Raw genomic sequence first — 12,012 nt, 5'->3', positions numbered from 1 at the left:
TAAGGCTATCTTTGTCTAATTAATGATTAGAAAGAATCTGAGAAGCATCTATGATTCCCATTGTTTGAGGGTGTGATTGGTTGATATGTTTCCTTTTCTTTGCAACCGCTGCTTCTTGGTGCCAACTACTCTTTGGACCACTATGAAGTATTAATTTCTCCTTTTTTAATGTATTTAAATGGGTGATGTAGAGCATATGATTGTCAATAGGAGCAAAAATATTCTCTAAAATAATGGAGACAAAGAGGTAAAAAAAAGAAAAAGAAAAAGAAAGAAAAAAAAGCTCTCCTGGTATAAAATAATTTGGTCAATGTTTTTATTATCTTTGGTTATAATTTGACTAAAGTAAGTCATCATATTAGTTGAATAATAATGGGTAGTACTTTTTTTTATGGCTCCCCAAACTTGGCAAAAGGACGTTGGTTTTCAATTGTCTTTGAGAAGAAATAGGCAGCCTGTACAAAGAGAAGCATTACACAACCAAAATCCATAGATGCATGTCCCATTACACAACCAAAATCCATAAATGCATGTCACGTACGGACAATGCGAAAGCAGTTTTATCTCTTCTTTTGCCTGATAAAAGTCCAAAAACTTACCAACCGACAACAAATCCAAACATAAACCAAATTACAGGTAATTTCAATTTTGGATAACTGAATACAAGAGGGCACATTTAATAAATGCTAAAATGGAACAAATGGTACACAGTATGAGCATAATCAGCCAAAGCTAATAAAAGTAAAAACAAATTTAGAAATCTGTCAGAAAAAATAGTTATTTGTCTTTGATTCAAACACTCATACTGGCCTCCAAAGAGTTGTGTCACCAGGCAGGCTTTAGGAAAGTAGGCCCAGTATGAACTCCCAAAAGTTTCATCAGAAAATGCTGAATGCATCAGTAGGAGTTTCCAAGCCTTATTTGAAAGACATCTAAGAAGATCAGAGGGAGCTCCTGCCCATTGTGACAGGTTGAAGTGAAAGAAGAAAATTATTTCCTTCAAAAACTAAAAAGCTTTCTTCAAGTTAAGTTTGGCCATTCTAACTGATCATGACATAAAGGCTGACGATCAGCAATTGGCATCTATCCATAGTGTTCAATAGACAGATTGTTGAAGTTGCGAATGTTGCGCTGCTGCTCAGTGATTCCTTTGGCTAAGCGCGTTGGTAAAGAATTAATCCCGAATGGTCTTCCGGTATAAGACAGGTCCATAAGCTTGGGTTTGAACCACCTTCTTAGAATCAAACCGTTTATCCGTATCTTTCCGTATGATTCATCTCCGATGTAAGGAAGTTCTAACCTCCTCAATAAGGAACAGACAGCCTGACCAACCCTGCATCGACAAAGGCAAGTTTTCAAACACAATGTCAACCAAGCCAAATATCTGAGAAGGTCCAGTCCAGTTATGTTAGCGTGACGTGTTTGACAACTATGTTAGCAGAACCATTCTCGTAAGGAAAAGAATGTTAATGGATCAGTGGAAACGCCAACTTGCATCCAACAACTACACTTGCTACATCAGAGAGCTTCCATGCAACATCAAGCAAATCAAAGGCAGAACAGCTGTATGAAGAAGTTGATTCTTTACATTTGATGTGTAAATCAACTAAGATTGGTGCGTAAATCACATAGTTTATACAGCACAGATTACTACATGAGAAATCAATAAATTTGGAGTCTAATAGATCTCCTCAAATGTGATTTTTGTTTCTAATCTATGCACTCACTTTCGCATACCTCAAGACATCAGAAGGAATTCTGGGTTTCAAGATTCCAGTCCACAAAGTTGCATAATTAACCAACCTAATTAAGCCCAAACTGACTCATCAGGCTATAGGAAATAACACTAGAAGCACTTATATGAGCTTCATCTCAAAGTTTTACTTAAGTTTATGAGTTCCTGTATATTTTAATCCAAGGGTTGCAACCATAAACTCCCTTATTTCCAAAACTGAGCATGTTTTAAGGCTTTGCTTAAAACTTTTTTACTGCACCAAGTTTTTATACACCTAGTATCCTATTTATGATGATATTATATAAATTTTAGACATAGATGACAAGCAATTAAACATGAAACAGAAATATCCCTCACCTCCCAGCAAGGTTGATTGTTCTCTCTTCATTGGCAGACTCAATTCTTGTTTTTTCTGTTGGTAATAAGATGATGATATTTGGTAGCTTTGCACCTGCAACACATCATATGCGCCTTCAACAAGTAATCCAAACAATTAGATTTAGCCTCAAACCAAATCATTACACACTTTCCTACACAAAGTAATTCATATTACATTTAATGAAAAGAAACCATTCCTTTGGTAGCCATCATAATAATAATAATAAAGCAAACATTTTCGAAAATGAAGTCCTCTTGAATGCCACTAAGCAGGATTATCTTCAGCCAATGAGGCCTTAGTTAAAATTATTAAAGTGAAAACTAATAATGAAATTTGAGAAATAAATTCATTCTGTTCATCAAGAGCTCATTACCAGCAGCCAGCCGATGCTTCAAACCTTTCAAGATTGTTAATATATAAACCTGGGAGATTTTCAAAGACACAATGAGGGGACTGATTTTTACATAATGTTCGCTCTAATAAGTAGTACTCGTGACCAAATGCTAATAAATGAGGATGATGGCAAAATAATTCTTTATGGCTAGAAAAAAAATCTAACCTCAACGATGTGAATCTGAAACTTCCTTGCATCAACAACAATTGGACCATCCTTGAAGGAGCCTCGTGGAATCACACCCAATGAAGTAGCTTCCTGAAATAAAGAACAACTGCTGATTACAAAATCTGTCTTTTTTGGGAAAAAAAGTGAATAACATGCCAAAAGATTATCAGGAAACATTGTTTATATCATTTGTGCACCTCAAGCACAGAAAATGATCTGGTATCATATTCTCCAAAGCCATCGAGCAAGGAATACAAACTTGACCGTGGAGCGTCAACACTGACCCCTAAATTTTGGAAAAATCTTTCTTTCGCTGCAGAATCACGGGGAAACTGCAAACAACCTAAAACTTGAGAAAAGACTTCAATTGTAGGTATCACACCAGCAGCAATTGTTTCACGATAGGCCATTATTGCACGTGATGTCCTGTCAAATATCAATAAATAGTTTCAAACAAAAGAGTCAAATCAACCTGGGGAAAAAATTTTTGCCACAGGGTAACAATTCAAATAAGTACATGCTGCATAAGATGGGGCATTTCAAAAGAAAAAAAATGAATTCCATAATGAAATTCGATTGCAGGAAAAGATGGCTCATTAATGCCATAGCAGGGTCAAGCAAAAAGGATTCAGCCTGTAATAACAGTTCACTAAGAACAGACCAAGTTGATCTCTCCATGGTGCCAAGCACCATGAAGTAACAAAAAAGGGACAGAGACCTAGTGGACTGTGAGATGCAACTGAGGTGTCAATAGAAAATGAAAGTCATTCACATTTGATCTGGTAGCAGGAGAATATGGGGAACATATTATTCCAAATTCTGTGCAAAAGTGACAGATATTGGTGAAAATGAACCTCCCTCAGAAAGAATTTGTCAATTCTTTTAATTTCTGCTGGCTTAGAATAACTGCGATTGGTATGATTGACAAATTTTATATGATGATACTCATACATACTTAAGGAGGGTAATTATACAGGCCCCCTCAATGAGACAATTATGGAATAAATCGTTAGTTGGATCCTGAGTAGCCAATCCAAGAGGCTTGCATGTATCACATGCAATTAGGTAATACAGAAGCAATTCATGAAGGCAAATAACTATCAAGTATTTATAACCAGCAATTATTAACAGGTAAAGGTAAGTGACAACTAGTCCAATACCCAGGAAACATGTGTACCCATTCACCATGTTTGAAATACAAGTATAATGTAATCCGTACTTGTTTTGGCAGTATTTGGAAACAATAATTCTCATATAAATTTGGCATCAACTTCAACCTCCAGTTCAAACTTTATTATTGGTTAGAGATCACATAATTTCATGCACCCATGATTACATATATCAGGCACATAAATATGTGTATATCCATCAGTAGATACCCTACATCTTCAAAGTAATAGCTGACAACTCGCCCAATACACGCGTAACATGCATTTCCATCAGTAGGTACCGCATACCTTCAAACTAGTAGCTGATGCATGCCTTCTACATGTAAAAATTTCTGAAGTACCAATTGAAATTATAATAAAATACAATACCATTCGTTGTCAATATGGGGTCTTCCACCATCAAATGAAATTACAGGCTCGCCAATGGAATAGGCCTTCTTAAAACTTCGTAGGCACAAACCTACAAAGTCAGGAATGAAAACATTTTTCACAATAGCATTCATGTCAAGCCAAATACAAAGAGAACAAATTACAATAAAATGCAAAGTTTTATACCACGGGTTTATTCCAACAATGCATTTGGATAGCTAATCAGAGAAACCAAACAATTCTCGAGAAATATATTGCATCTCAGCACCATAGTACTTCATGGAACTAATTTTCTTACCAGTCAAGCACCGGCATATTATGAGGTTAGGAAGAATCCTGTCCTCTTTGGCCTTTGAGAGCAGCATGAAGCCTAATTCTGCCTCATCCTTCCTTTAATCAAAGAAATTGTGGATCAGATACCAGTATTTTGTTCAAAAATTTAGAAGGCTAAGAGCTATTACTTTTCACACGCCACTATGAGAATAGAATATGTAATTTCATTTGGTTGCACTCCTGCATCCCTCAGTTCATCAAGAACTTCAATAGACTTCAGTAATTGGCCACCATCACCTGCAATTATGATACCAGAAAGATAGACACTTTAACCCCAGAAAAGGCAATATCAGACAACAAAGACATCTGACGCACAAGTGGGACTACCAGTGCGGTGCACCAGGAAATCCTTTTACAACTTTAGGTTGCATTACCATACAGCATATCACCTTATTAGAGGTAATGTTCATTTGGAAATGTATACTCATATCATGCACAGTTTAAGGCTAATATCTTAACTGAGAAATGCATGGGCCAATTTATCATTCATGAGCAAAATATCAAGGACTAACTAACTATTATATCGTAATAAATTATAGAATAATATTTAATAAAATCAAGGCAGAAAACTAAAGCAGATCGGCAGGAATCCTAGTATTGTATTACGGAGAACAGAGATAACTAAAGTATATAATACATATATATTATTACTCTTATTATTAACAATATGACTATGCTGCAGTTTCTTGTTGAAGGGGCATACATAAGGAAGTGAGCAAAGCATTAAGTGTGGAAACAGTTGGAAGTAATTGAACAGCCTTGATATCTTCATATAGCTCAAGTGCCTTCTGCCAATTCTTTCCCTGACACAAGATATGGGGCTATATGTTAACACTTTATATAATCCTCAATAACAGACTCTTATTTTGATAGAAAATCTACAAAAACAAAAAGAAAATAAAAAAGTAACAATGTAGGAAATGTGAATTAATAGCATAGAACGGAATTTAATTAATTTTCCAACAAAGAAACCTTCTGATTTTTCAAGATTACTTGAACAAAACTCAAAACTCAAACCTCAAGTCATTTGTGAATGAACTTACATTACAGCAAGCCCCCATCAATGAGCTATAGGACATGATTCCAATTTGTACTCCTTTAGATTTTGCATCTTGTAGGATTTCAAAGGCTGCCTCTGCCTTTCCAGCATGGCCAGCAACATCTATCAAAGTGCTGAAGAACATCTGCATTGACATAAAAGTCAACAAGAGAGAGAGAGAGAGAGAGAGAGAGGAGAGCACTGGTTTTTCTAGTCAAAGTGTATCATGTCTTTATCAGATATCATAGCATACCAGATACAAGTTGAATATCCATAGACAGCATTCCCTAGCAGCATAGGTAACCACTCTGGGCATTTCTAAAACCAATCTCACACATCCATACAGCAAGATTTTGACCTATACTTAACCATAGCTCATCTAATAATTGCAAATGTAACTCTGAAGGATCACAGCTGACCTTCATATCACATGCCTAATCCATTTCTTACAATTTTACACAAAACTATCCTCAAACTATTTTGGCCATGTTCTCTGCTAGTCTAAAATATACTATTTTCAGTACTACACACTTTCTGTCCTAAGTCATAACTATGCCACTGCTACTCAACAAGCTTTAAAAAGCATGCCATTCAAGCCTATAATTTATTTTAGCTCTTATTATGGCAGTAAGCCCATACTAGATTTAAAAGATATGAGAATCAAGAGATGCGAGAATCAAGTAACACCCAAATGTTCGGAGAACTTGAGTGTTGTTTGTGATCAATTTAAACAGGATAATTGAGTATTTGCCTGTCACTAACCTCAGAACCATAAAATGCATATCTACATCTCCAGACTTGTATTGTCTACATCTACATACTATTTCTAGGAAATCCTATTATCATCAAGTGTAAGAAAAGCAAGGTCCATGGTCTGTACATTATCAAGAATATGATTATAACAAATATTACCTCATCCGGCATCACTCCTTTCTTTTTCATGTCATCATAAACACTGAGTGCAAAATCTAGATCACCAGTCTGGCTACAGCTACTGACAGCTATTGTGTATACAACTGGTGTGCCTTTTATGTTGTATTCATGAAGCATTTTGTAAACTTCATGAGCACGTTCAACCTACAAAAAATCACTAACATTAAGCAGAGTTTGAATATAGTCAACAAGCTAGTATTCACAGCCCACATGGGGGAGTATCCAGACAGGAGTTCACGCAATAATCCTGAAATTAGCGTGTTTCATACCTGACCAGCTTGGATGCATGTTCTCATCAAAGCGCCAACAGTAACATGATCAGGATCTATTGGTTTTGGTTCAGCCCTCATTTCTGCTAAAACATCAAATGCACGATCCACTGCTCCCGATTGACCACATGCGGTGATCAAAGCATTGAATATAACACGGTCAGGTTGCACTCTCTACTGCATAAAATACCTTGTTAAGCATGCAAATTGAGATGAATTGTCAACAATAGCACAACATGAGTTCTTCATTTTAGTCATCTTAAGTTTGTTTTTCAGGAACAATCATTTATATCCTCCATACTTTCAAAAGCCTCTCCACAAGCATACCTTGGATCTCATAATTCCATAAGCACCAAATGCTTTAGGCACTTGGCCAGCTCTGGCACAACCATCAATAAGTGCACCATACGTATTAACATTAGGTTCCACCCCAGCATTGACCATTTCATGAAAAACCTAGAAGAGAACTTCAAAAACATTCAACAAATGAAGAAACCTTCATACATCATACCAAGTTAAATCTGGATCTGAACCGTCAAAAATCAGATATGGATAATGGTTCGTTTAACAGACACTAGACAATATTTATGTCTCACTTTGCTTTCAACTTTTCCACATTTAGCATTTACCAAATTAACAGCTACACCAGCAGTATAAATGATTAGGCCAACATACCTCAAACATAGCATCAACTTTTCCACATTTAGCACATGTTGATATCAGTGTAGTGTAAAGCTTGCAGTCAGGTTTTAGTCCTGCTTCCTTAACAAGCAGCATAACTTGGAAAGCTCCTAAATACAGAATATGGAGATAACACATTTGGACATCATCCAGAAACTATGCATGATGAATAGAACCATGTCACAGGCCAAAAATTAACAAGAAATAATTGCAAGTACCTTCAAAATCCTGTGAGCTTGCACATACAGACAAAAGCATATTAAATGTGCTTAGTGTTGGTTTCTCGATTAGTTTAACAAAACGGAATGCCTCTTTCAGGGCCTTTTGCTTTTTGCAGACATTCAGGAACTTTACAGGATTAATCTGTAAGTTGCAGAATGATAGCGGATTGTAAAGAACAAAGGAGCAACTAAACTTATAACAAGGATGAAGTGGCCAAAAATATGTCTTAAATATCCACCTTGTCCATGTCCAATAAGCTCTTTCTGTCCACACTTTCTAGCAAATCCAGACAGTCACGTAACCTTATAGAGAATATAATCAGCAAATGTAAATTATAAGACAGGAGAAATGATAATAGGAGAGGCAAAGTAAGTTAATGCTATTAAGATATATTAGATGCAAATCAGCCATATTATGTTGGCCCAATTAGACATGTTGCAAACAAACCAAGCTATAAATCCTATAATACCATGTTATATGCAAAACAAACATTTGATTAGCCTCAACTCAACCCAAAAGCCCAAGCTGATAGGAAGAAAGACCCGGACTTATATATTCATATCCATATTTACTAACTAATGTGGGACAATTAGTTCCTCTAATAAGGTAAACTTAACTTGATGCTGATAAAAATCTATTAGAAAATTGGAAAATTTTATAAAGAGATCAGCTTTATCAGAGACTATTTTTTTTGGCCCAAAATGAGTTTCGAAAAGCTCTAACACAAAAGTATAGAATACCTGGATTCTCTTAAGAGGCTAGTATAAGCTCTTAAGTAGGCAGGCAGATCAAGTGCATCTTTAACAAGGCTACCATTAGAGTGAGGGAATCCAGGCTTCTTATTATGACTTTTATCTGTAAGTCTTTTCCTTGTATCTTTTGTAAAGCCACGGGTACTTGTCACATGCTTTGCTTTATTCATAGAAACTTCCTTGGTGCATGCCACAGGTACTGGGGCTTCTGAATAATCTGCAAAACTAAGATTTATCATTCAAACACACAAGTGTGATCAAACAATAAAAACATGAGCAACTTTGTTGCGGCTGAATGGAGCAGAAAGAACATTTAAAGGATATAAAATTTGGAGTTTTGAAATCTTAATCAGAAGCCATCAGTTTCTTAGTAAAACCTGCAGAAGAAATAGAAGCTTTAACCAGAACATCAGCTCTCTTTTGTGAAGATCTTAATTGAGAATGGGAAACATTGCCATCCTGAAGAGTAAATTTAGAGAACTCCATAGTGAAATCTTTGAACATTGATACATCAGGTTGCTTTCTTGCACTTGAAGCAGTGAAATCACTGGTCAATTGCATGTGCGGTCTATTATTGTTGACAACCGCAGAAGTAGGCTCAAGCCGACTGTCTGCATTGCTCCCTCTATCTCCATTCTCTAAAGTAATATTGCCACCAGGCTTGTTCCCCATCTTCATAAAAGGGTTATTAGACACTGCCATATCATCCTGTTGCCTTCCCTGCTGAATTTCTGGGATATGGAATAGACAATGTTCTTGCTCAATTACACCGAAGCCATCAGGCATCACAGATAAACCACCAAACTCCTTGGTCAAAGGTATGTCAGCCAATCCTGCATCAGTTTGAATTGAAGGAATTCTGAGACTGGGTTCCTGTAACAATCCACGGTGTGAGAACGTGTAACAAGCCAAATCTGTTGGTTGAAGCGCTCAATGCTGAAGCATCATTCAAAAACAAAGTATCATGAGCATCAATAGAGCTAAGCCCACCTTCATGATGTACCCTGCTTCTGAATCGAACGTGTTAACAACTTTAGTCTTCACAATATGCTTTCCTGATCTGAGAATTTCATAGCTTAGAGGGACACCAACATTTTCCACCTCAGAGAGCTATAACGAGACAGCCACAAGCATATTAAGGAAAAATCGTAAAACTTTTTTAGTATTTTTTGGGCTAATAATCAGGCACAGAAGTCAATAGAACTTGAATATGACGGGAAATTGTAGGAATGTCTTAAGACAGCAGATCAAGAACATGAAGATATACTTAAAAGAAAATTCAACATATTGGTGAAACAATTCCACTTAGAGAGTAATTATAACATAGGAAGGTGTTTTTAGGCTTACACAAACAAATGAAATTATGCACTACTAAGCTTGATCACAGGGATATAAATTTCCTTAGTGAGCAATTTGGAAGTTCCAATGCCATTACATAATCTTGCACAGTTCTAAACTTGATAAAAGCAATTCTATTTCAGAACATTGTAACTCAGGAATGATTTAAAAGATTTGAACAAGAACTACGAAATCAATTTGATTCAGTTGTTGTGCTATGCAAAAATTGAATTGATGAAAATTTGCCAATGGAGGGAATGTTATACTTAAGCAGAGCAGCATGATGCCATGAAACTAAAAACAAATACAATACAGTAAAAAAGAAAAGCCAAAAAACGACTTGCCAATCCAAATCTAATCTAACGCACCAGTAATCACCAAATCCTGGTTCAAAAGAACTATAACTCGCAGCAGTTTAATGGAATGTAACGTTACCACCAAGAAACATCAGAGAAACTCATCTAATTGACTAAAATTAATCATCACAAAAAGATGTAAAGGATCCTGAGAAGAGAAATAACAGCTCTTCTTCAAAATAAATGTAATTGATGAAAACAACAATTATCATTTTGCACGTTCATGGTCATCAAATGGATTGCATTCCCATGACCATTTCATGGTTAGTTTGGTCAAAAGAGGGATATTAGGAAAATGAATGCTTAAGTATCATCATAACTAAATAATGGCTGATGATAACTGGACTTTGGTTTTGAAAATGAATAGCCTTTTGAACGATTCAAGCATTGTCAGAAAATAAATGCCCTGAATTGTAACCTCAATAGAAAAATTTGATGAAATCAAAGAAATCAAATTCATCACAGCAGTTACTACTTCAAATAAGATATTGCCCACTCACAAGCAGTGCAACCATTAAAACAATTCTACAACCACGCAAACAACCAAGAGTCCATAAACAGCAAAAGTAATTACAACACTGTGAAAAAAGAGAAGAAAAAACCAAGTACTCACTTCCGCAGCTTCACGCCTTCTTCGGGACAAATACAGATAAATCACTTGCAGCGCAGTAAAAGCCACGAATGCAACGGCGACAACAAGGACAGGGTCTGGGAAATCTTGAGAGAGGCACTGCGGGGAAGAGTAGCGTGGAAACCGTAGTTTCCTACATCGTCGTCTTGGTCGGCTGTCATGGAGCCTCGAATGGTTCCCGCATCCAAAGAACTCTCTCCGGAAAGAGCTTGATAGACGGAAATGGGAGGGAGAGGGGAGGGAGATGGTGGAGATAAGGGTTTGGGGTCTTGGAAGAGAGGATGAGGTCCATGGCTGCAGAGGAGTGGATGAGATGAGTGAGGACGACGAGCTAGAGCATGACGATAGAGAGGAAAATATCTCGGTTTAGCGATATAAGTGACTTCCTGATCGGGATTTTGAACGGTATGGTGTACTCGCGGGATGATGGCTTTTTATCCGGGTTTGCCGGCGAGCCGGTTCAAGCCCGATCACGACCCGGTTCTGGTTATGTGCCTGAGTCCGTGTCACAAATTTTTTTATTATTATTATTATAATAAATTATTGCGAATTAATTTAATTTTCAGTAAAAGTGTTAAGATTTGTGTTGTGTTTTGAGGTATTTTAGTGTTTTATTGAAATGAATTGATAAACCGTTATAAATTATAAGGTAGTTTGTGTGCGCTATAGATAGTGGCTTTTGTGTTCTTTGTAAAATGAATATGATGGACCAAGTCATTTTATGAGCAAATTTTCAAGTGTAAATTTTTTTAATCTAACAAGCATGTAACAAAATGTCACGGCAGGAAATAAAGTGGTGGTATTGTTAACTCTGACTATATTCTAAAATATTATTGAATATTTAAAGTATATGTAAGGTGGCTTCTCCTTATCAACATTGTTAACTTAAAAAGAAAAAAATATAACACATTTGATAGTTTTCATCCAACCCAATTACAATAATTATTGTCACATTTATCTTGTTGTTGTTTTATCTTTGCTTTTTGTCACTGCTTTTTCTCATCATCTGCGGTGAGGATTACGCTCTTTACTTTGTTTGATCTTCTATGACAGTTTTCTCAGATCTAGACTTTCTTCTTCTTTCTTTTAATAAATTGTGGTTTATCCACTTTATTCAGAAGTTTGGTCTTGTGGGGGAGTGACTGAATGACTCTCCTTCTAAAATTAATGGATCTATTGATTATTGACCATTAGTTGGGTTGTTTGACTAAAACGCAACAACCGCATTTTTCTCTAATTCTACA

At 36.2% G+C, this 12,012-nt stretch overlaps 1 protein-coding gene across 2 annotated transcripts; it reads right to left on the bottom strand.

The window, feature by feature from the left end:
* Positions 1-526: 526 nt before the first annotated feature.
* On the bottom strand, positions 527-11,172 carry LOC120258445 (pentatricopeptide repeat-containing protein MRL1, chloroplastic). Of its 2 annotated transcripts, XM_039265860.1 has the most exons (20): positions 10,751-11,170; positions 9,434-9,553; positions 8,821-9,316; positions 8,432-8,660; positions 7,930-7,993; positions 7,688-7,832; positions 7,464-7,579; positions 7,116-7,244; positions 6,789-6,962; positions 6,499-6,663; positions 5,591-5,731; positions 5,251-5,350; positions 4,676-4,784; positions 4,513-4,604; positions 4,215-4,305; positions 2,874-3,102; positions 2,674-2,766; positions 2,488-2,536; positions 2,093-2,186; positions 527-1,333 (listed from the first exon to the last, which is right to left on the bottom strand). In XM_039265860.1, exons 2-20 carry the CDS (start codon positions 9,437-9,439, stop codon positions 1,084-1,086), a joined length of 2,772 nt encoding a protein of 923 aa, XP_039121794.1. In that variant the 5' UTR covers positions 9,440-9,553; positions 10,751-11,170; the 3' UTR covers positions 527-1,083. The 2 variants fall into 2 exon arrangements, with proteins under 2 accessions (XP_039121794.1, XP_039121795.1); XM_039265861.1 differs by lacking the exon at positions 2,488-2,536 and having other exon boundaries at positions 1,165-1,333; positions 10,751-11,172.
* Between the last annotated feature and the right edge of the window lie 840 nt (positions 11,173-12,012).

This window comes from Dioscorea cayenensis, chromosome 4 (genome assembly GCF_009730915.1).
Source record: "Dioscorea cayenensis subsp. rotundata cultivar TDr96_F1 chromosome 4, TDr96_F1_v2_PseudoChromosome.rev07_lg8_w22 25.fasta, whole genome shotgun sequence".
In the NCBI taxonomy this organism is placed as follows: Eukaryota; Viridiplantae; Streptophyta; class Magnoliopsida; order Dioscoreales; family Dioscoreaceae; genus Dioscorea; species Dioscorea cayenensis.
The sequence above is the reverse complement of the archived record's forward strand: the minus strand, read 5'-3'. Positions and strand labels throughout refer to the sequence as shown.

Bases quoted from the DNA above. Each gene is read 5' to 3' on its own strand.
- LOC120258445 (XM_039265860.1), bottom strand. The intron at 7,994-8,431 runs GTATTCTATACT...ATTCTCTATAAG, and splicing joins AGCCTCTTAAGAGAATCCAG to GTTACGTGACTGTCTGGATT. The intron at 5,732-6,498 runs GTAATATTTGTT...ATGTCAATGCAG, and splicing joins AAGGAGTGATGCCGGATGAG to ATGTTCTTCAGCACTTTGAT.